General features: G+C 38.8%; 1 protein-coding gene across 3 annotated transcripts in view; it reads left to right on the top strand.

The window, feature by feature from the left end:
- SPG11 (SPG11 vesicle trafficking associated, spatacsin) overlaps positions 1 to 24,449 on the top strand; it is an 85,355-nt gene that overhangs the window by 12,940 nt on the left and 47,966 nt on the right. For all 3 annotated transcript variants that reach the window (XM_030578539.1, XM_030578538.1, XM_030578540.1), the window contains exons 7-23: positions 402 to 547; positions 1,450 to 1,582; positions 1,991 to 2,146; positions 4,244 to 4,422; positions 4,660 to 4,836; positions 6,835 to 6,906; positions 7,413 to 7,540; positions 10,312 to 10,490; positions 11,058 to 11,268; positions 11,966 to 12,169; positions 13,302 to 13,408; positions 14,063 to 14,208; positions 16,037 to 16,198; positions 18,858 to 18,924; positions 20,252 to 20,417; positions 23,002 to 23,207; positions 23,993 to 24,101. In XM_030578539.1, coding sequence (XP_030434399.1) covers positions 402 to 547; positions 1,450 to 1,582; positions 1,991 to 2,146; positions 4,244 to 4,422; positions 4,660 to 4,836; positions 6,835 to 6,906; positions 7,413 to 7,540; positions 10,312 to 10,490; positions 11,058 to 11,268; positions 11,966 to 12,169; positions 13,302 to 13,408; positions 14,063 to 14,208; positions 16,037 to 16,198; positions 18,858 to 18,924; positions 20,252 to 20,417; positions 23,002 to 23,207; positions 23,993 to 24,101 — 2,548 coding nt within the window. The remainder of the gene's footprint in view (positions 1 to 401; positions 548 to 1,449; positions 1,583 to 1,990; positions 2,147 to 4,243; positions 4,423 to 4,659; positions 4,837 to 6,834; positions 6,907 to 7,412; positions 7,541 to 10,311; positions 10,491 to 11,057; positions 11,269 to 11,965; positions 12,170 to 13,301; positions 13,409 to 14,062; positions 14,209 to 16,036; positions 16,199 to 18,857; positions 18,925 to 20,251; positions 20,418 to 23,001; positions 23,208 to 23,992; positions 24,102 to 24,449) is intronic.

The raw sequence follows: 24,449 nt of genomic DNA, 5'->3' as shown, positions 1-24,449 counted from the left end.
TAAATGACCTTTCATTGTTCGTGGCTAGTAATAAAGCCGTGCTGTTTTCTCATCCACCTGTTGGCCTGATCTGTGCAGAGTGGTAAATCCACATTCCTTTCACTAGGACAGAATTAATTATCAGCTGCTTCCACAATTTATTTTAAGAATGTATTTCCAGCACACCTACGTAACTGTGTGTACACCACCCATACATAGATCACACAATGATATTCATGACCCGATATTCATGTCACCAGGTATATGATACTTTACAGGACGTTGCTTGGCTACATATTCAACAGTGTGATGGATGTACCCTTTTCCAGTTGGCATAAAGGGGCATCACAGATGGAAAGTTCAGTTTTAAAAATATTAAATGTAAACAATATATTGACTGTCATTTTGGTTCTTTTATTTAGAGCATGGACTCTCCTTGATTCTGTTTGGTTTAACTCAAGAGGAATTCTTGAATAGACTGATAATCCATGGAAGTGCTGGCATTGTAGATTCTCTTTGTCATCTCAGTGGGTGGGGAAGATGTTCGATTCCCATACATGCATTAGAGGTAAAATAAAATGTAGTTCATCTATTACAGATGAGGAGAATATGTCCTTAAAGTAGTATAAGTAACTTATTTTAGTCTCTCATCATTAATAATTATTTTACCAGTCCAAGAAACAAACAAAAAACCCTACAACAAGTTGAGTTAAGGTTAAGAATGTGTAAGTGTGTATCAGTCACTTAAGGGTAAAAAAAAAAAAAAAGTACAAGAATATTGTAGTTATTTAAAAAACGAGCATTGGAAATCTAAGAAAATAAGGAAATGTGAAGAAAGGCTAACATACTGTAGAAAGAGTGAATTTTTTTTCCTGGACAAGAGCCCTGAATGAGTGCATGGAAAAACATTGGTCCTGAAAGCATTTATACTGATCTGCCAAATCAACATGTTTACAACTATCTCTTTTCTATGATTTTAACAGTTGATATTTCACAGGTCACTAGTACTAGATTTTTGCTTTTACCATTTCAGCCTTACAGATCCAGTATGAAAACTTATAAGCTCAAGCACAACATTAACATTTACTTGCCTGGCAAAGCAAACGAACTGCTTGTCTCTATAGAATTTTTCAAGGCTGCAGTTCCATCTTTTAAATGAGGGCATTGGTTAAAAGTCCTGATGGCTGGTAAAATGTTGGACCTTTAAAACTGTCAACCTACACTAGTTCCTTAATAAGTGTCTGACTATTCAGTCCAGGATCTTCGACAAGTTTTATTTTATTTTTTAAACCCTGGTGAGATGAATAATATTCAGTGCTGAATTGGCACTGTGCCTACATTGCTTTGTTTTTTTTCTGTTCCATATGCTTCCACTTTATTGTCACTGAACTTAAAGAAAAAATATTAGCAGTAATTCACTAATGCACCTTTTTAGAATATTCGTGACAGTGTGGTTGCATCTTTCTTTAGGCCGGTTTGGAGAACCGTCAGCTAGACACAGTAGACTTCTTTTTAAAGAGCAAAGAGAATCTTTTCAATCTTACTTCAGCCTGCTCCTTACCAGAGCAATCTACCAATATCACACCCCAATTTTACTTGAAAAGTAAGTCAAATATTTAAGCAACATTAACATTTCAATTTAATTGCTTTTTTTATTTGTAAGTAGTTATTTTTTTGTTCAATCAAATTGCCACTTCATTTATTCACACTCTGGTGTATGTTTGGATGGGAATACTCTGTCACTAGGCTTGTCCCCTCCAAGTGAATGAGAGAAAACTTGTACAAGACTTTCAATATTTAAGCTGCTTGTCTGTGTTCCAATATTGTGCTACTCTAAATATTTTTAATGTGAAAAGAAAGTGGTGTATTTGCTAAGCGTGACTGGGTTAATTACACAATGTAAAAGATTTTGGTGACTTACCTTTCTGGCCTATTAGTTTGAATCTTGTTATGTAGTGTGATCCATCATCTTTTATTGTGTGTGTGGTTTTAATTTCCTATATGATTATAGGTGTGGAAGAATTGAAGCCAGCTTTAGATTTACTTTGCTCAGCAATCAGAGAAAATGATTTGGAAGCTCAGAGTAAACACTTCTCTGAGCAGCTGCTAAACCTTACCTTGGCTTTCCTTAACAAACAAATCAGAGAGATTTTTATCCACACAGAAGGTAAGATTACTAACATGGATAATATGTAGTAGTACATATCTGGCTTTGTTTCCATGAGGAAAAACGAAATAGCACATCTTTATTTTTAAGATTCCCAAACTGTGCACAGGTTCTAAGTTTTTCAAAACTATTCTCTTAGGATTCTCACTCTCACAAATGAACTTGGGCTGGAGATTAGATTGAATCAGGGATCATATTTACAGGGAAGTGGGAAATGAAAAGTTGGGCTGAATAAGATGCACATGTCAGCTGAAATAACTAAGATAAATAACTGACCAAGCTCGAGGACGGTAGGGGTCTGATCATGCAGCCCTAACTCATGCGTAACCCCCATTGAACTTAGTGGGAGATTTGCATGTATAACGATGTAGGATCGGACCCTAAAAGGGCCAGTGTGTAACATAAGAGTTGATATCTCTGTAAACTCTTAATCCTGAATTCCAAAAAGTAGCTAAGTATTATTTCCCCTGCTCCTTTCATCTGAGGAAGACCTTTCCCTTTCCCTGCTCTCCGGGTTACAATCCCACTTCCAAAGCCTTGTATCGTGATCTCTCTAGCCAAAGAGAACAAGATAGGACTGACTCAGTGATCACAAAGCACACTGGTACAGAGACCCCAATCTGTGTGGGCAAGCCCATGATATCAGTGGTGCTCCACAAAGGCCCGCCTGCAAGGTAGAAACTCTTTAAAACCTGTAAATGCTACCCCCATATCAACTGAAAGCATTGTTGTGGACCAACACAGTGGTTCTCAACCAGGGGTCTAAGGCCTCCTGGGGGCCGCAAACAGGTTTCAGGGGGTCTGCCTAAACATACAGGAGTTTTGTAGGGCGAGCATTAGAGTTGCTGGGGCCCAGGGAAGAAAGCCGAAGCTTAAGCCCCACCGTGTGGGGCTGAGGCTGAAGCCGAAACCCAAGCAACTTAGCTTTGCAGGGCCCCCTGTTGTGTGTGCCTCCAGGCTGTTGCCCTGCGTGCTGCCACTAACACCAGCCTTGCTTTTAATCTAGTGGATATACAGAAAAACAGTTGTTGTGCCACAGCTGGGCCATGGAGTTTTTATAGCATGTTGGTGGGACCACAGAAAGAGAAATGTTGAGAACCCTGGACCAACACATTGGCTCACTCTCCCTTCTTCTGAGGCTGAGCTCCTGTCTCAAGAGTGCTTAGTAGTCCATGCCAGACAGCGGGGAAAAGAGATTATAACTTAGAAACTGAACTCTGATCTCGTGCAGTAGTGCACAGAGCCACGGGGAGGCCATGACAGTCATTCTAACATGTTATGCTCTATAAGTAAGGCTGAGTGTCTTTCACAGAAATCACCATGATCTCTGCAGCTGCCGGTGCAACTGACCCCAGGGCCATGGGAGAAGCTTGGGTGGCCCCAGGGCCAGCCGCACCGGCCAGTGCTCAAACAGCCCCAGGCAGCTGCTCCCAGGCTCTGCTGTCCCAGAGCAGTAGTCTAGAAGTAGCAGTGGTGCCCTGGGTCGCCCCCTGCCTGCAGCAGCAGCAGTGGCGGGGCCCCGGGCCACCCCACAGGAACAGCAGTGGGGCCCCAGGCCTCCTCTCCACCAGGAACAGCAGCATCTGCCAGAGTTCACCCCACCCCACCCCACCGCAGCAGCAGCAGCGTCCGCTGGAGCTCCCCACCCCCCAGCACCTAAGATTTAGTTAAGGGTATTTATAGTACAAGTCATGGACAGGTCAGGGTTCCTGACTTTTTGTTTATTACCTGTGACCTGTCAATGAATTTACTAAAAATACTCATAACTAAATTGTAGCCTTAACTTTAAGTAGCACTTGAATGTTATATTAAAACGTTTTTATATTTTAAAGGTAACTTTTATAAATAAGAGTTGGTTGAATACTGTATAACTTTAATGTCAAAAATTAGGGCTCTGATCTTGCAGTCAAATCAATGCAGGCGGGCCTTTGTGGAGCACCACTGATATCATGGGCTTGCCCACACAGATTGGGGTCTCTGTACCAGTGTGCTTTGTGATCACTGAGATCAGAGATAAATGCTAAATTTTAATGAGCTATAAGGGTTAGAGCTGTAGTGTTCATTTTTATTAAAGTGGCCCATTGTTGTCCCCTACAGAACTCGATGAGTGCTTGCAGAGATGTGTGGATATTTTAACTACCTACATTATTGAACTTAGAACATTTATGATAAAGTTTCCTCGAAAGCAGAGAAATCTCATAAATATAAGATGTGATCTTGATGAAGACATTCCCAGAATAGAACAAAGCCAGATGTGGGAAACACTCACTCCGAAGGTAAAAACAAATAGCCAGTTTGGGGATATTAAATTCCCGTGAAATGTATTAAAGGAAATGATCAGCATGGAGTTATCTTCAAACTACTGAAAAAATAAGCAAAAATTAAATAAACTTGGTTTATATTTGCTATTCAAATAATTGCTCAAAACAAAGAGCACAAGGATCGTAAGCAACGTAGCCTGCAATTTCTATTGGAAAACAGATCTGTAGAAATCATTTTTTTTTTTCTTTTAGCAAGTTATTTTTGAGGCCATTTTAAACAACAGAATACCAGAGGCTCAGACATTCTTCCGAGTGAATCAGAACCCTGCACAGAGTCTTCAAGAACTGATTCAAATAGGTTTTGAACTTGTTTATGACAGTCTTCTAAAGGGTGATGTCAAAGAGGCCTCAGAACTCATAAGGAATATGGTGAGTGATGTGTGATTAAAATATTGATAAATCTGAAAGAATTTCCTTACGGCTAAGAAACAAACAAGTGTACATTAGAAGTGGTTTTTTTCTTAGCTTCCCACAGCTGTTATGATTACACAAAACTTATTTTGAATATTAAATAATCTAATGAACATTATTTGTAGGAAAAATTGTCCACTAACATTCCTTCAAAACTCTTATGTAATATGCTGTGAATTTGTTGTGACAGATACAATGGTTAGGAAATAATATAAAGACAATTCTTTCAGTTGAATAATGAGGAGTTGTTAATAGCTTGTTAAATACAGTTAATATAGATTTCTGCCTGCAGTGTTTAGATACAGTATGCTGCTACCAGGTTTGTATAGAAGAGAAGTAAAATATTTTTCTTTGTTTTTTCCTTGCTTTTTCAGTGTGTGTTTTGTCTGAATAAAAAGAACAAAACAAAACAAAAAATCCCTAGACCATCAAGTCTAAAATGCAGCTACAAAGAAGTGAAAGTTGCCAGTGTAATAACTTTTCAATCTGGATGTCCTATCAAGAAGCTGGGTAGAACTCTCCTTGCAGGAGAGGGAAAGGAAGCAGCTTATCCTTATTTTTTCTTTACTCTTACTGGTTTCCTTGTGGGTTTTTAGTCTTAGAGCCCCTAAAAGACTTTCTAGAGAAGTGAAATGCATAAGAACTCTTCGGAGGGACTGACATTTAGCAAACTAAAGCATTTCAGGAATGGAATTAGAGAGTGTTATCATGGGAGATGACTTTGTCCCAATGCAATTTAATCATTTTTACATTAACTAGGTATCTTCATTGTCTTTCTGCTGCACAGCTTCTCTTCTCATTCATGACTAACATTTAATGCCACTCCATCTGTGGAATTCAGAGGTGGTCCACTATTGTTAATTTTTATTTTATCTGATATAAAATACATAAATTCTAAATGAAGTAGTTTCAAAACAGAAAATTAAAACATTCTGTTTCAACCTTATTGAAAAGCTATGTTTAGATTTTTTTTCTTCCCAAGTAAAATGTTGTCAAAATAATATGTTCCCTCAGAAGTCTGTGATAGACGAATTGGGATTTTGCAACGGAATGTTTCCCACATTATTCCTTAAATTATAATGCTCTTGCTTTAAATAGGAGGATCTTCCATTTCTACCTATTATTCTACTGTAATAATTATAACTCTGCTTATCCTTTCCCCTCTACTTCTGTGATTCATTGCTTGCTACTTCTCATTAGTGATGAATGAGGATAGAAGTTGTGCAGCAGAATAAAAATGTTTGTTACCAGATAATTTTCTTCATTAGCAACTTTTCTCTTCATTCTACTTGTTACCCCATACCCTCCCATATTCTGGGAAATGATTGGAATATAATTTATAACCAGTTAAAGTTTTGCTCTAAAGGGAGACTTATTTAGACATGTAATCGCTTTAAGTTTAATAGATCAAGGTATTGTAATAATAATAATCAGTTGCTGGAGGGTTTCTCCGCCTTTGGAAGAATTTTTCTCATGACCTGAGATGAAGAGTAGGGCTTAGCCCTGATGTCTCCAGCACCAACAGTGGCCTGCCTCCGAATTCCACAAGGGTGGGGGCAGGGACGCATTACCCATTAGTGAGAGAAACTGCTAACAGAATATTATGGCATAAAAACGTTCTCTACTTGTTGCCTTATGTTACATAGGGGCATGCATTTTCTGGACTTGAACACTAACAGCTGGCTATACATTTTATATCCAAAGGGATTAGAGAGATCAAACAGGCCCCAGGGCATTTGCAGTACTTCTGTTGGCTATATGCTGACTAGGGGAATGGAAGTACTGAATTCTCTCTCTTCTGATCTGTGGAGGGAAATATTATGGTGCACATATTTTCTTTCATAAGCACAGCATCTTCAATCTGTGTTCTGTCTTGAGTGACGAAAACTACTTCTACATATAGAATTTATATTACACTGTGTGATCTGTAATGGAAATCTGATTTTTTTTTAATAGGGTTTTGATGTGAAAGAGCAGTTGCACAAGATATGTTTCTACACTATTGATAAAAACATACGTAACTTGTTGGTAAGTGGAGAAAAGGCTTTTCTGACTTACATTATCAGTTGCACAGAACAGTTAACGTTTTGTACATCTGTATGTAGAATACACACTCTTCACTGTTCCAAAACCCATCTGATACAAACTCTATTGTGCCTCCTGCAACCAGGCACCAGTCTTAGATTTGTCATTGCTTTTTTTGCCATCTGCAGTTGAAGTTAAAGTTGGTTGACGACACAGATTATCCTGTCCCTGGTGTATTTCTTGCATGACTTTATACACAGGATGAAATTCTGATCCCACTGAAGTCGCTGTCAAAACTCTCTTATTGACTTCAGTGGGGCTGGGATTTCATCCACAGTCTGTTACACACTACACTCACAGATCCTCAGGTTCCTTCCCTCTGGATCACTTCTGTCTTAATGGTTTATTATCAAAGAAGTCAGCAAAAAGACTACATTCTCTTTTATGTCATGACAATAATTTGTGAAATATATTTGTGATCAAAGGCAGTATTTTAATTGTACTCACAGGTGAAAGTGTTGCAAGAAGAAAACTGTTTTTCTGAAAAAGAGAAGACAGTGATAGATTTTGTGTATCAGGTTGAAAACTTGTATTCAGGATCCTTCCAAGACAATGAAGAGATACAGCCTCTTTCAAGGTAACATGGTTTAATTGCCTTTTTATCTTAAATTAACAACATTAATGCAGTTTTTAATATGCTAAGAACTATGGCAATCTGAGACGTGTATTCTATAGGTTTTGCTGTGCTAACAAATGTAGATTTTTGTAATTCTCCAACTACAGTGTCACGGGGTTCCTGTTACATCGTGTAAAATATTTTTTAAGAGCTCTGGAAGCTCTTCATGGACAGGACGCTTGTTATCATGAACTTAGTGTAAAATCTTTGCAGACTACTCTCGGTCTATTATTAGTCTTAGAAGGATACAATTTTTTAATGGCAAATATCAGTAAATATTGATTTTGCTGTATACACAAACCAACAAAAATATTTCCATCGATCATAATAGAAATTTACAGATAAGCAGCATTTTATTTCTTTGCCTGAGGACTTCTTAGAGTCACAATCCAGTGATTTAGACTTTGGAATTAGGCTTGTTACAAATGGACTAGCAAGCGAATAGTAAAAATAGGTATGATTTGTTGATTTAAGGATGCTTACTATGGATATTGTGATGTGATGTTGACCATTTGTATTTTTAGTGGTTTATAAAGCTTTGTTTGAATCTCAACATCTACTGTCATTAAATAATTGTCTGGCTCCTCCATAGCTTTTGGTAACTGTGAAAATTTAAATTAATAAAAATCTAAAAATCAATTAACATTGATATTATATGTCAATTATTTTTAAAAAAAAATCTGCCAGGCCTACTTCTTACTGTCAAATTAGTGAAGGCCTTTTTATGTCAGCACTACTGTAAATAAAACAGTGGCTTATGCTGCCAGTGGCAAAAAAAAAAAAGGCTAATGCGATCCTTAGATGCATAAATGGGAATCTCGAGTAGGAGTAGAGATTAATTGACCTCTGTTTGGCACTGGTGTGACCACTGCTGGGTCCAGTTCTGGTGTCAACAATTCAAGAAGGACATTGATGAACTGTAGAGAATTCAGAGAGGAGCCACGAGAACAATTAAATAGTTAGAAAACCTGCCTTATAATGATCAAGGTCTTTTGAGCTTTAAGATCAGGTTAAGGGATGAGTACTTACATGGAGAAAAAATATTTGAAAATCAACTTCTCGGTCCAGCAAAGATAAAACCTGATCTAATGGCTAGAAAGTCAGAGTAGAAATGAGGTGTACATTTTTAACAATAGGGGTAATTAACCATTGGAACAATTTACCGAGGATCATAGAGGATTCTGCATCGCCAGCAATTTTTCAATTAAGAATTGGATGTTTTTCTAAAAGAACTGCTCTGTGAATCATTTGGGGGAAGTTCTATGGCCTGTCTTATGCAGGAGGCCAAATTAGATGATCGCAATGATCCCTTCTGGCCTCGGGATCTATGAAATTTATACTATTGATAAAATAACTAGGTATATGAAACCAAACTAATGACATATTAAGGCCTACTGGATGCACTGCTTACATTATGGTATTTCTTTATTCATTGCTTGAGGCACAATAGATGGCAGTAAATTTTTTAAAAGTGTTTTGGTTTTGATTATTTTACTTCTGTGGGTAACTACCATTTGGAACAATCCTGCACTGGCAGAGAGATGAGCTCGGTGCCTTAATAGGACCTTCCATTGTTAACCTCTAATGAGAAGCTGTAACATTCGGTGAATGTCTTGTGTGTTGCGAAGCATTTATCCATCTATGTCTTGTACTAAAACCAATGGTTCTGCAGTTACCTTAATACTGCTGTTTGCAGCACTCACGGGAGAGGTGAGGCACCAGCCAGTACAGACTACAGGTGCCCTACCAATGTTGGAATCACCTGGTGAACCCTTTACTAGAGCTAGTGCAGGTGAATAATTGACTTTTCGGTTTGCTGGTAGTTCTGAAAAAGATTTGGTTTTTTTTTTTTAATTATTCAGTTCAGGATGAAGCAAATCTATGTTTTTGGCAAATCGAAAGAGTCAGAAAAAATTCATTTTTGGGTTGAACAAAATATTTTTAGCATTTTTAAGAAAATCAAAGGCCATGAAGAGCTAGATTCACAAAACTGAGACGGTGGTAGTGCTTGTGCCCATGTATAATTGTTAGCCCAGTGGTTAAGGCATTTACCTGGGATGTGGGAAACCCAGATCTGAATCCCTGCTCTGGAGCAGGGACTTGAAACCAGGTCTCCCCATCTCAGTTGAGAGCCCTACTCCGTTGGGCTTATAGAATCATCCTCACTCTGCCCCAAAAATGACTATTCAAGTATTTTATGAAAAAGTAAAACATTATGGGGTTCACAATCTGGTCCTTAATTTTTATCTTCTCTCATGATAGTTTCTTTATGTTAGGTTGGAACACACATTCTCTAAATATTAGTGTTGCTGTTCAGGTGAATCATTTTTGTTTCAACGCTATGAACGTTCTATAATAATGCAAATTACAGAACTTTGAAATGAGAACATGCTAAGAGGCTTTATTAATATATTCATTATCAAACAAACTTATTACAGTGCATGTGCATGTTATCTCAGTTCTGTTTTTACAGCATTGAATATTTACTACTGTGCCTAGCAATTAAGTATCAACCCCCTCCCTTACTTTCATTTGTTCTGAAGATACTGGTACATTATAAGCATTCCCAAAATCTTTTTTGACGATACAGATCTTGTTGGCATCCCTTGTAAAGCAGCACTAAAAATTATAAATAACAAAAAGTTAATGAATTTGTTAAATGTATCAATATTGTGAGCTACAGTTTGTAAGAAGTTTAGTGTAACATCTGAATAGGTAAATATTTCTGCCAGTTTCAGGAATTGGAAAAAAGAACAAGATCTGTCCAGTCACACAGCTGTTTTGGATACATTCTTGACTTGTGACAAACCTCAGAATCACAACAGAGAGCACAGAATTATGTTAAACTGGGGTCAGTGGTGGGATCAGCATATTCAGGAAATGATTCTTCTTCCCAAAAGATCACATGAAGGCAAGTATTCCAGTACTAAGGAGTTGAAGAAATTAAACATTGAAAACTAAAGGTACCTTTGTGGCACTGAGTTGCATTTGGGCTGGTGGAGCATAGATGTGGTGAGTTCAGGAAGAGCAAAAGGGAGGCTCAAAGTCAGGTTCACTTTATTTTCGCAGTTCCATTATGAGGAAAGGTTAATTTGTGTTTTGGGAGAAAAAACTCAGATAAATTTGTGAAATTCATTTGAACCAGCCTTAAGAATGTGAGCAAGAAAATCAGTCTACCCTCTGATGCTTTGGGGAAGAGAGGAAAGAGACTAACCAAAAAGGACTTCTCAAAAGAATTTATTAGATTGTGAATGACTTGCATGATGTCTTTTGTTCCAGAAAGCTTATTATATTGGAACATTTTGTTTTTCCACTATAAAGTTCTAACTAGTTATGACAGTGTATTTAATTTAGCATTGTATTAGCAAAAGAAGAAACCTTGTATCCATTCACAAGGTGTACATATGTGACTATAAAAGGATTCACTATTACCCTAAAGTTGTGTGTGTGTGTGCTTTTCTTGTTTTTTTAAACACAGAATTCAAGTCCTGTAATCCTGAGGTTCTTTGGATGTATCTGACATCCCAGCATGATTGGCTTAACATTTGCTCATGGATTGAAGAATCCCAGCCACATAGTCATACCTCATTTCAACAGGCTAACTGGCCTTCTGTGACACCTGATATTATTGACCAAAATACATTATGCAGCAGCTATATGAGAAATGAAATCTTAGACAAGTTGGCTAGGTATGTGTCCTCACTGTGTTAATACTAAGTTTTCTTTTTCTGGAGAACCAGAATCTGACGGAGAAATGTATGTGTGTAAAATCTTAGATATACACCTCTACCTCAATATAACGTGACCCGATATAAAGCAGTAAAGCAGGGCCCAGTGGGGCGGGGCTGCGCACTCCGGTGGATCAAAGCAAGTTTGATATAACGCGGTTTCACTTATAACACGGCAAGATTTATTTTTGGCTCCCGAGGACAGCGTTATAGCAAGGTAGAGGTGTACATTTAATTTTTAATGATGTGGTGCGTTTTTTAATTTAAATAGATTTAACCATTTACGAAGTGTGGGCTCAATCCAGGATTCTTTGCGTGCCCCAAACTCTCATTAAATGTAATATAAGTCTTAGAGGCATAAAAAAATGCACGACTGGCCCTTAGCTCTCATTCACAACAGTTTCTACTTCCTATTTTAGCTGCCACAAATCCATAAATGTAATATTTCTTTCTCTTCCACTTTTTCACAGTGAACTCCATCAGTTAAACTAATATATAGTGCATTGTAAGGAAATGTACTTTTGCATATTATGTTCACTTCCGCACTAAAACAATTCAGTGTCAGCAGAAGATCTCTTATTTAGCCATTCAGTGAAAACATCTTCAGCTGAGACAACCGCTTAATTTAAAAGTGTGTGGTTTCTCTTTTTCTTGCTAGAAATGGAATTTTTGTCCCATCTGAACAAGACGACTTTGAACTCCTCCTCCTAAGACTGATCCACATTGGAGGAGTGATGCAAAATCCACATCCTGTTTCAAAATACAATACTGCGAGTGGTTTGGATTTCCATTCCCATTTCATCCTGTATTGTTTAGAACGTAGTCTGCAGCATCTGCTATACACATATTTAGACTATTACAGGTACAAGTACTTGGATTTATTCATCAGTATAAAAAAAGTTTTTTATATGCAGATCTTTATAAAAATGGAAGCTGGTAAAATACAAGCTTAAATAGTTGATGAGAATTTTCCAGTGCAACTTACGTCCTCCCTGTTTGGGAAGGACTGTTTAAAGATGGTTAGTACAGAGTTTACTAACTAGTAAAGAGTAAGTACAGTGCTGACTCGGTGAAAAGTTTGGAGAGCAAAGATACTGAGCTTTGTCCCATAACTAGCACTGTAATGACTTGCCGTTGTAATTGCAGATTTGGCTCTCAAATATAATCCAGAGTTTAACACTGACCTTAGACTATCACTTCTTGAGTGCCTCTTGCCATCTGATGTTAGTTTCCTTTGCGTGATCCTTGATGGCAACTGTTTTCATACCATTTGGCATTTAAGGGGAAGTGCTATTTTATATAAAAAAACAACCGCCAGTCTGGATCAGGCTCAGATATGGCAAAACTCTTGACACATGTTGACTGCTAAATTCATTGCAAGATTACATCTAAATCAGAACTAGTTAAGGCTCTGGGAGAAGAGAAAATATATTTGCTTTAAGAACTATTCCCTGCTCCCAGCCCCTCTGGCTAAGGAGTAAATAGTAGTTTGAAGCAGATCTTATTTGTTGAGATTACTGTTCTGTCTAGCAGAATGAAAATTCCCCAGAAGTCGTTGTTAGGATATGTCCACTCTTTGGGCTGGGAGATGTAACTCTCATCTACTTAACGCTCTAAAAATAATGTAATCACGGCGGCCCAAGCAGTGACAGCTGCTCCAAATAAGCACCTCGGATGGGCATGTCTTGGGGCAGCAAGCCCGTTCTGTTGCTTGTGCCGCTGTGGCTACAGTCTGTTCTCAGTGTGCCAGCTCACTGAGAGTTCAGCAGGTATGTCTCCTCAAGCCAGGAGTTACACCCCTTCTCTGAGTCTAGATGTATCCCTAGAGGGAATGGTTGTTAAAACAAGTGAGAGAGTCCCTAGATTTAGTTCTTTTAGAAATGCCTGACCCACAGAGTGCAACATAGTAACTGTATAGAGAAGAGGACAGTGATTGTACATTGCTGCTTTTTATGAATGCATTCATTATGCTACTGTTCTTGCCTTGTTTTCAGTTTAACTCCTTCGAATTGTCCTATTTTGGATAAAAAGGAATTGCATGAGGCTCACCCCTGGTTTGAATTTCTAGTGCAGTGTCGAGGGGTTGCCAGTAACCCAAGAGGTAGGATCCCAACTTTCATTCATTGCATGTTCTTTGGATGAACTTATCGTGTGTAACGTCAGCTGGAGGCGGCGATGATTGCCTTAGTTAGTAAAAGTCTGAACAGAGACAGTGCACACAGCAATACATTTATAGCTAACGCTTCCTCTGGGTCTTCTGGCATGTGCTGGCTTATCAATATCTCAGATTATATGGTCCCCTCGCCAGGATGGTTTTTAATCAATGTCCGTGAACGTCAAAGGGACTTGTGCTCTTAAGTCATTTAGATACTTGGGAAATCCCATTCATCTTTTACAGGGCCAAGCATATCATCATTGCTTAACAAATAAATAACTCTTGAATGAAGCTTGCATTTATATTTCAGAAAATATGTACACTATAGGGTAAAGAATTGCTCTGTAATGCATTGTAAAAATGTGGGACCTGATTTCCATCCTCTTTCTATAGGCTGAATTCCTATTTAAGCTCAATAGGAACATTGTCAGTACATTGGAGGGGTTTTAGGATCCTGTCTGCCCATCTATAGAGTGTGCCATCTGCATGAGTTTAATAAAGTACTTTTTCTTAATCCTGAATCAATTTTAAAATTATTAATAATTTAATAATATGATCGTTTTTCAGAGAAGAAATATCTCACTTTTCTCTTTTTTCCAGATCCAAAGATGATGTTTCAAGCTAGTCTTGCAAATGCTCAGATCTTGATTCCTAGTAATCAAGCTAGCGTGAGCAGCATGCTATTGGAAGGACATACACTTTTAGCACTTGCAACCATAATGTGTGCACCTGGCGGTATAGATCAGGTACTTTATATATAACAAATTATATGTCAGCTATTTCTGGAAACTTGCTCCTATAACTAGGAGCTGAAACCCCGTGCTGTCACAGGGGTATAATTCGTAGTCACATGTGTTTTTTTTAAAAAAAAAAGGGCTGAAAATGGTTGAGAACTTAAAAGTTGGGGATGGTAACATACTGCAAATCCCAGTAATGATTGAACGGGTAATGTTCTAAACAAAGTGCTCTCAACCATGCTTGTAGTTGTTTCCATTGCTTCAGCCCATTGCTTCATTCCCATAGGGTTCAGAGTGATGATTGGGGTTATTGTGTGTGCTGGCTGTGTTGTGTGAGTAGTTGTTGAGTTGTGCTGGGACAGTTGTGTGGGTGGCAAATCAGGGATATATGCTGTGGTAAGGGGCTATGTCTGGTGTTCTTACATATCCTGCTGTGTTGTATTGTTGTGCTAGATCTCTGCTGATTTGTGTAGGTGGCAGTTGCGCACACAGTCGGGCTGGGTAATCCACTCTCTGTACTGTCTCCCTCACAACCAATGAAATTGTTGCATGCAAATTAGATATAAAGTAAGGTAATTGGTTGAGTTATCTCTGATATCACAACGGTCTAGGACTTCTGGCATGGCATAGATACCTGTCTTACTGTATCTGAATAATGTGCGGGTGTAATTTTTAAAGTCAAAATGAGAACTTAATTTGGACAGTAACAGACCACAAATCCAAGTGATGATTGAACCTGGTGATATTCTGAACAGAAAGGTTTCAACCATGCTTGTTAATGCTTCTGTTATATCACACTGACTCAGACATTTAGGCTTCAGAGTGACACGGGTGTGATAATCCTGGTCTCTTTTTACATAGATTATGAAAACAAAATGGGATGTTGTCTCAACTCAATACAAAGAAATACACAAATGCAATCACATAATTTCCTTTCACAGAGATGAGAGTATTCCTTTGGAGTAGTATGTTTCACTAAATAATGAAAACTTGATTAAAGGTTACTCTAAGTTTCAAAATAATGCTACTGATGAGTATAATACCTTTTTTTAAAGCGTCATGTTTTAGGTGAAGATAACAATGAAGTACAGAAGCCTTTAGGATTGGCTCTTAGGGTGGTAGAATGTATTTCTAATTTTTTTCCCTATCCTTTTTTTTAAAGTAGCTGTAGTTAATAGATATTGACAGGGTTATTTTCCACACTTATGCTTGATATCATAGAAAAGTTTGTTGTACGTGTCAAAGTATGTGCCCTTTGTTTCACTTAGTCTGATGAAGTGTATACTCTAATTTTGTACCACAAAGTCTGTGCTCTGATTAAACAATGGGACTTAGCTGGTGTGCTGTTTTGCTCTGAATAGGTGGGATTCCGCTTCCACTTTTCAGTTGTTTATCAAGTTGTGAATCATGGCATGTAACAGAAAATGCTGTGTTTATTGGTTTATTGTTTTGTAAAGACTTAAAATATAAGCATGTTTAATATCTTTTTATTAAATATACCGCTTCATGTTTCAGATGTGACTTCATTTAATATAAACAGTTTAGTTGTTTGCGTATAATAGTGCAGTAATTGCTGAAAGTGGTGTTCTTAGAATAATTCTCAGGGATATCCTTGGATATTTTTGTGGACTGTAAATCATGAAAGTTTTCCAACAAATTCAGCATTTAGTGCCTTGTCTTGCATTTCTTGAACACCCAATATATTTCTATTGATTTGAGGGAGGGAGGTTGTTTGGGATCTTCAGTTTCAGGTGTGCAGAGAATGCAGGATCGTGCCCATGTACAGTAACCTTTTTTTATTAGTGAAATGTTCTGTTCTTATTTTCTCTCAATCTAGGTTCTTCAGAATGAAGACACTGAAAAGCCTCTGAAGAAGGTGGATCCACAGCTGTTAAAAATGGCATTGACTCCTTACCCCAAACTCAAAGCTGCTCTCTTTCCGCAGAACACTTCACATGGAATTTTGCCACCTGATATCTCACTCTACCATCTTATGCAGGTATATATAATGCAGTGTAAATTAAGCTGCATAGCAAAGTGAACATAAGAATTTCAGAGAAGTTCCATTTTGAGCTACGGACAGTTTGAAAGTATGTGTTCCCATCTCAATTTATTACAAGTGTGAAGGAGTGACTTGCTGGCTGGTGCATCCCCTCATGACTAGGCCTGGCATAGCAGGTGCTTCTCCTCTCATGCCCCCTGCTGATGGGTGCTCCATTCTTTCAGTGGTCTGCTTCTTCTTGTGACTCATCCCTCCAGACAGATCCAGTCCCATCGCATCTGGGTAACAGGAGTCCCACAAGACAGTAGTCCGGTGCCTGTACACGAGGTCTTCAGCCCAGCTCTGGGCTCAGTGGTCCTTACGCTTTCTATCTCCAGAGGCTTTCATCACATTTTTCAATGGTCGGTAAAGTAACCCAGGCCTTCCCTTTTCTCTAGATTCCCTGAACTACTGAACCTGTCTCTAGGCCAGTGGTCCCCAACCTTTTTGTGGCCAGTAGCACATTCATGTTTTCAGAAGAGTGTGGTGGGCGCCAACAATTACTCACGTACAGGGCCAGCTCCAGGCACCAGTGGAGAAGGCTTGTGCCTAGGGCAGCACATACTATGGGGCAGCATTCTGTCCATTCTGCAGAGTCGGAGTGGTTGGGATTTTTTTGTTTTGTTTTTAGGTTTGGGGGCTTTTTGGCGCCAGTTCTGGGCAGTGCAGAGAGAAGACGGGAGGACAGAGAACACTGGCGCCAGCAGCCTGCAGCCCCAGAGTTCTCTGTCCCCAGCAGGCGTGGTGCCGCAGCTTCTCTCCCCTGCAGGGCACTAGGCGGGCACACATAAATGCCCTGGCGGGCGCCATGGTGCCCATGGGCACCACGTTGGGGACCACTGCTCTAGGCCCTTTTCCTCAGCCCCTTCCTGAGATCACTCCTCACAGATTATTCGCCCCTTCCCAAACTCTGCAGAGCCCTTTCCGGCTCTTGTACTGAGTGCAGGCACCAGCCCAGCAAGCAGAGCATCACGTCGGGCTCTTCAGTGGCAATTCGGCACTGGGTCCCTCCTGCTGAAGAAGGAAGTGGTGCGGTGGAGCTGCTGTCGACACAGCTCTTTCCTCCCTCCCTCCTCTTCCCCCCCTTTTGCTTGGGGCGGCAAAAACCCTGGAGCTGGCCCTGACAGAGTGATGTCTCCTAGGGCGTGTGTGTGTGTGTGTGTGTGTCTCTCTCTCTCTCTCTCTCTCTCTCTCTCTCTCTCTCCTCTGTAAACCTGACTGCCTGGCATCTCCCCTTTTGTCAAGGCTTACTATACTACTGGAGTTTGCTCCTCCCCTGTGGGTTCCCAGTGCCTCTCAGCCCTTTGCCAGTGTTCCCTCCTCAGGAGGATCTCAAGGCCTACTCTCCCCCTACTTCCTGTCTCCCAGCTTCCTCTCACTGCTCTCAGCTGCTCCCTGTGTGAACAACACCTAGTTCCTCCTTAATTGCATCTGATAATGGATTGGTTCTTATGCCACCAAGTGGGCTCATTGAACCCCCAAGCTCCTGTTATCCCTTTCGCTGCCAGCGTGGAGTATACACTTCATCAAAACAAAGATTATGAAACTTATATTAAAGCATCCCTATTATAACTTTATAGATACTTTTAAAATGTTGTTTGTAAAGGCTCAAACCCAATCATTTATGGAAAAAGTCTCGACTACTCTTCAGTGTCTCTTAGGCTGACTTGATTTCACAAATGAACGTAGAATAATATACTGTTATATTTTACTCCGTGCAAATCTTGGGGCTGGGACAGACACTAAGGTTTTAGGCCAAGATTTTAGACAGTGGGTGCCTGAAGTTAAGCACCTAAATCTATATTTAGGCACCTAAATAAGCAGCCTGATTTTTCACATATGCTGCAACCCCAAGCTCCAATGAGAGCTGGCGGTTCTAGGATTATGTTATTAGTGGTTTCAATAGGCAGGTTATCAGCTGTCACTGAAAATGAGAGTCCTGTGGCACCTTACAGACTAACAGACGTATTGGAGCATGAGCTTTCGTGGATGAACACCCACTTCGTCAAATGCATGAAGTGGGTGTTCACCCACGAAAGCTCATGCTCCAATACGTCTGTTAGTCTGTAAGGTGCCACAGGACTCTTTGCTGCTTTTACAGATCCAGACTAACACAGCTACCCCTCTGATACTTGAAAATGAGAGTTATTTTTTAAATTAAGTGGGGGAGGAAGGAGAGTGAGACCTGGAATGAAAGGATGGGTGAAAATGGAGGGACCGCATACAGTCAGTCATATGAAAGCTCCTTGTTGGTAGATCTCCTTGGTGTAAGTTAGGTGGGTGGTGAGACGACCCCCTAATAGCTGGGAATAGTCTACTGGACTAGTAACTACTAGAAAAGCATTAGCCGCATTAAGGCTACCGTTCAGCAAAGCACTTACGCACGTGCTTTCCCACTTAAGTATGTGCTTAAAGTTGCAGTCACAATCAGGTCACATACGAGTTGAAAATATTTGTTTCTCAGAAAGAGTTGCCCAAGATATTTGTGTCTGCAGCATGAGCAAGTGCTTCAATATCAACTGCTATAGATATCTGATGGTTTTTTTGTTCTACTTGGCTTTAAAATCATAGTGCTTTGAACAGTTTCTCTGAATATATTTTGTTTTTAATTTTTCAGTCATTAGCGCCTTTTGATCCCACTAAATTATTTGGCTGGCAGTCGTCAAATACTCTTGCCATAGCAGGTAATTAATATTAAAATGTAAAATATTTGTGTTTAGGCTGCAAACTTTGAATGAAGTACTTTTCAGTGGATGTCACAATTTTCCCCTTGCTGGGTACACACCTTGTTCAACCCCGGTTCTCTGAGGTGCTAGGACAGCCCTCTAACTTTCCTCTCGGGACACTTGGCTTTGAATATCCTGGCTGCTTTCCCCAATTCTATTTTGAAGGTCTTCCGGAGCTCTTCAGAACCCACCAATTGACTACACCTCTGACCCTGGGTTTGAAAAACTACTAAACTTTTTTGACCAGAGTAAACATAACATAATCATAACAATAGCTTTCAGCAACTTCTGCAGGACTGCTGGAACAATTTTGATAGTGGCGGTGCTGAGAGTCATTGAACCAAACTGTAAACCCTATGATATGATGGAAACCACTTCAAGTCAGGGGGTGCTGCAGCTGCCCAGTACCCCTAGTTCCAGCACCATTGACCTTCTACTTCTTATTCCCAGAGGGAATGCCTAGATTTAGAAGAGCCCGGCAGTGCTTCCCTCCCAGAACACAGTCTAGTTACCCAACCCCCTGGGTGATCCTGTTCCCTCCTCTCTGCTCAGGAGCCAAATGATGACCCATCACATTTAAAACCCCTGAAGTTCTGAGCATACAGCTGAGATGAGGCTTCCATCCAAGAATCTGAGACTTTGTGTCTCTTTGCACCAGTGACCTGTGCTCTTTCGGTCTTCAGTGACATACCCCTATAACAAAACCTAACGATTTTGGTTGACAACATTTACCCACAGCATCTCATATCATGCCATTTCAAGTTAACATATTCCTTTCTTTGCTCAATAAATTACTCTTTTCAATAGATATTCCTTTGTATAAAAATATTTCTTACATTTTTCTAAAGGTTTGTTTTAAAATGATTGTTTACAATGGTGTTATTGGGTTTGGCTACAGCACTTAGTTTCTGTAAGATCGAATGGGGAATATCTGAATATTAGTGGAGCTTTTTCTACAAGAAATGTTTTATAAAACAATAATCTTTACAAATCTACTGTGAATTAGATAAGTAATATGTTCCCTCTGACAGTGAGAGCCTCCTTATCTCAGTTTACTTAAGTGACCTGCCCATGGCAATTTAAATAAAAGTCATTGTCAGCGTTCCAGCTGTACTGGAACCAGAATTAGAATTTGAGTGGTACTGGGAAGTTTAATCATTTAAAGCAGAGCTAGTGTGGTATTTGGTTTCCTCTTCCATAGAAGTTGTTGAGTAGCAGAAAGATATCTCACAATTTTTAAATCAGACATTTATGCAATTAAGAAACACTGTGACATTCTTTCCAGACATCTCAAGTGACCTCCCTCATTTCTCGTCCCCTGATTTGGTAAACAAATATGCCATAATGGAACGACTGGATTTTTCCTACTACTTGCACCATGGACGCCCATCATTTGCTTTTGGTACCTTTTTGGTCCAGCAATTAGCAAAGAGCAAATCCCCAAAGCAGCTGTGAGTATTTAATAAGTAATAGTTACCATGTGACTGTATAGAGCAGTGGTCTCCAAACTTTTTTGATTGCGCACCCCTATCAATAAAAAAAATTTGAGCATGCACCCCCTGCCGCGCCGCAGAGCCAGCTCTACCATTTTTGCTTCCCCAAGCAAAAAAAAAAAAAGCTGCTCGGACTCCCACCCGAACTGTCGAAGCACAAAAAAAAACAACGCCCGAACTGCCGCGCACCCCAAAGGATCTTCTTGTGCACTGCCTGAGATGCACGCACGCCTATTTGGAAACCACTGGTATAGAGGCATGCTAGGAAAAAATTAAAATGAGAAGCAGGACTGTCCTGCTAGAAATACTTGCAGCTTTCTATTTTGAAATGCCATTTATCATGTATCACATATAGATGTTCACTACAAAAATCATTTTAAAAACAAAAAAAGTAAAGAATAGTGAAAATGAAAAGTATAGATTAAGTGGTTGGATGGTGGAGTTTTAGTCCCAAGGAAGTTGATTTTTGAAAATTACTTTATGTAAGTAAATTGGGATACAGAGTGTTTGTATGAGTTCGTATACAAGGGGCAGAATATAGAAAGGATTGCCTTTGGTTAATAGGTTGTTGGGTGTGTGATTAATATATAAAGTCTGCTCTTGAAAACGAAGGGCATCTAGTTTCTTCATACACATGCCAAGTCTGTTTACCATGTTAATGATTGCAGGATTGGGCCTAGACTTGAAAATTAACATTAGATAAAGGGGAAATGCCTGTTGTTTTTTTCTTTCCTTATCCGTTCCTTCACTAATTGTATTAATTTCCATTTCCCTATTTAAACTAAAGGAAACATAAATCAAGTGTGAATTTAATCTCGCTTTTAATTTATAGAAGTTATTTAGCTAAATATAAAATGCAATTCCAGAATCTGACACACAAATAAGAAGTCAGTCTTAAAGTACATTAACAAAAACAATGGGAAAGGTTGCTTATTTTCATCTTCAGTATCTATGTGGCATTTTATTAATTAGTGTAAAAATGACACCATCAATCTGAAAGCTAATAAACTTCAAAAAGTTAAAAGTAGTTACACTTACTACACCTGCCTTTGTTTCTCCATCTTTTGTTGCTGTGTGAAACATAAGCAAAAAGGTAACTTCACTGGCTAGATGAGGGAAACAGTGAAAATGTCTATAAGGGAATTGCTGCCAACTGTACAGACTAAACACTTTGGGGAAATAGATTATTATTTCTTCTCTGATCTCTTTGGTATAGTAATTTTTGGTGTTGCTTGTAACATAGGTTATTACACATCGTCAGACAGAAGTGTGTCTAATTTAACTGTGTCACTTTTAGTTTGGATGGGGTTTTGGTAATATATGAACATTCATATATTCACTCACTTTTTATGGTACAAGGATCTGGAGCCATTTTCTCCTAGTGCCTGAACTGAAAGAGCAACGTTACTGGGAGACTGTTCAAAGAAGGGGCATCTTTTGTCTATAGAGAGAATGTACTTTGATGCTGGAGTTCAGGTCATTTTTCAAGAAGAAATCCCTGCCTGAGGTTGATAGCAATGTAATGCTATTCATTCCTAACTTTGACTGCACAAATTTAATTTATGTAAATAAACGAAAGCTCACCCCATGACAGATGTTAATTCCTACTTTACTACCAACCTGCTGGTTTAGAAAGATCTTCTAGAGAGTCTAAGCTTTAAAGTGCTACTATTTAAATCATACATTTTTATGTGCTCTTGATAATTCCAGTCCTGTGTTGGACTATAGCATATGACTCCCTGTTCACTGTTGGAAAGTATTGCAGTCACTCCATTTGCCAGATTATAACATCAAAGTAATTATGTTGTTACATTTCACCTGGGCAAAGCCAAAGAGGCATTAATGTGGAGTCTTTAAATAGAGGATGAGATTTTTCTTATAGTTCTATACCTCCCAATACCCTATATTATTATGCTAATTACTATGGTAATATATATGCACATAAGTACATATGTGAGTTTCTGTATGTATATATGTGCGTATATATTACCATAGTAATGACCATAAGAGACTTGGAGGCTACAGGACTAAAAGAAAAATCTCATCCCCTTATCTGTCTACCCCCCCCCACACACACACACTCTGTAGGTAACAAATGAAACTTTTATCACTCAGTATTTGAAATAAAATACATTCCAGATATTCAGTGGGAGTATTCAGGTGCCATTCTGAGCATGCCTTGGTTACATTGTCACTAATAACGTTGCCTGCATATCAGAATCATTTTTCTAAATTATGGAATCATTTTCTTTGGCTTCAAGGTTTTATAAAAGCTTATTGAAACAAATTATAAATTCTGGCCCAATTTTAAGGTATGTCCATTTAACATTTTTCATGTGGGATGCTTTATTCTCTTTCCTATATTGAGGTCCACATTTGCTCTAGGCAGTTACCGTATTTCCAGCACAATTAAACTTATTCCAAATTCAGTTGATTGTATTTTTCAGCAATTGTAGGTATTAGTTTATATTGTGAATCATTGTGTTTTGAAATTTCAGTCATAATTTCTATTGAATTGACTTTAACATTTCCTTTGTTTTAGGATTCAGCAAGCAGGGGATGAAGCCTACGCTCTAGCTCTTTCTTTCTTTTATATACCTTCAATAGGAGCAGCATGTATTTGTTTTCTAGAGTTACTTGGTCTTGACAGCCTTAAACTTCGGGTTGATATTAAAGCTGCAAATATAATTTGGAACTTCAAGTCTAGAAATGAAGATTCTCAACACAATTTAATAAGAGAATCCTTGGGTAGAGTATACTTTTTGCATATTTTATAATTATTGAGCAGTATAAAACAGCTATCGGAGGATGAAGGCAGTTATGTGCCCAGCCTGAATAATATCCAAGAAGTGTAGGAGGAGCACCCTTCCTTTAAGGGGTTAAGAGCTTTGCCATTCTTACATACCCATTTTTCACTAATCTGTGGAGGGGTAATCCCATGGTTAATCCAGACTCAGCTGAGTGATAAAATAGTAAAGGGTCTGTGTGCCAAAGGGCCGGCTGGAACTGGAATAGTCTGCATGACTCATATGCAACACATTGGTGTCAATTTGCTACCCAAAGGTATAGAGTAATCGCTCTTCCAAAAATGGTGGTCAGTTTTTGTTTAATATTGTAACATAACAATATGATTAGAAGAAAAATGCCAAATTCTTCCTCCCCTGCTGCGTTCATTCTGTAAACTACGTAGGAATTAGATATTTGAACTTGACGGTGAGAATTTTTCTAGGAAGAACTTAAATTAAGAAAATTACATTTTTAACTACGGTTCCATGTGATGTAGCTTTTTTCCTCCAGTTAAGAAACCCAACTAGTTTTCTGGTTTGTTTAGCTTTTATGTGATAAAACTCTTTTAAGCATGTTTATTTAAATATAGGACAAATTTTTCAAAAGTGCCTAAGTTAGGAGCCTAAATCTCATTTTCAAAAGTGATGTAGTGACTTAGGAGAATTTACCTAAGCACTTTTGAAAAATGTCCTTACTATAATGTGAGAACAGAGCCCCAGTAATATTATTTTAATTTTTTTAAATAGTTGAAAAGCTAACAAAATTGGTGGATGGCGAAAAAACAGCAGCAGCAGAAGTGCTTATCTCCTTGGAAGAAGCTTTTTGGGATAAAATCGAACATCAAGAAATAAAGAAGTGAGTGAACTACACTTTTAATGCTCTTTATACTGGCCAACTGACATAAAGCACTGAATTTTACCCTCTATGTGATCAGGCATTACCATGTGTCATAGAGACAGCTACTCTGCATGGCAGGTGCAGTAAACAAAGCCTATGAGCAACAAGTGTTTCCACATGTTGGAGGTAAGAAATGAGTCCCCTTTGTATATCAAATACCGTAGGCAGTAGGCCTCCATCAGCACTCATAATAAAGAAGGGAAGCTAGTGCATAACATTGACTGTGCTACCTTTACTGCTGTACTGGGACTTCGGAATTAGGAGCCAAGAGTGATTTGAAATTCCTCGCAAAGGCAAAATGGTTGT

This window comes from Gopherus evgoodei, chromosome 10 (genome assembly GCF_007399415.2).
Source record: "Gopherus evgoodei ecotype Sinaloan lineage chromosome 10, rGopEvg1_v1.p, whole genome shotgun sequence".
In the NCBI taxonomy this organism is placed as follows: Eukaryota; Metazoa; Chordata; order Testudines; family Testudinidae; genus Gopherus; species Gopherus evgoodei.
Note: the sequence above shows the minus strand (reverse complement) of the source record. Positions and strands in the feature narration are given on the sequence as shown.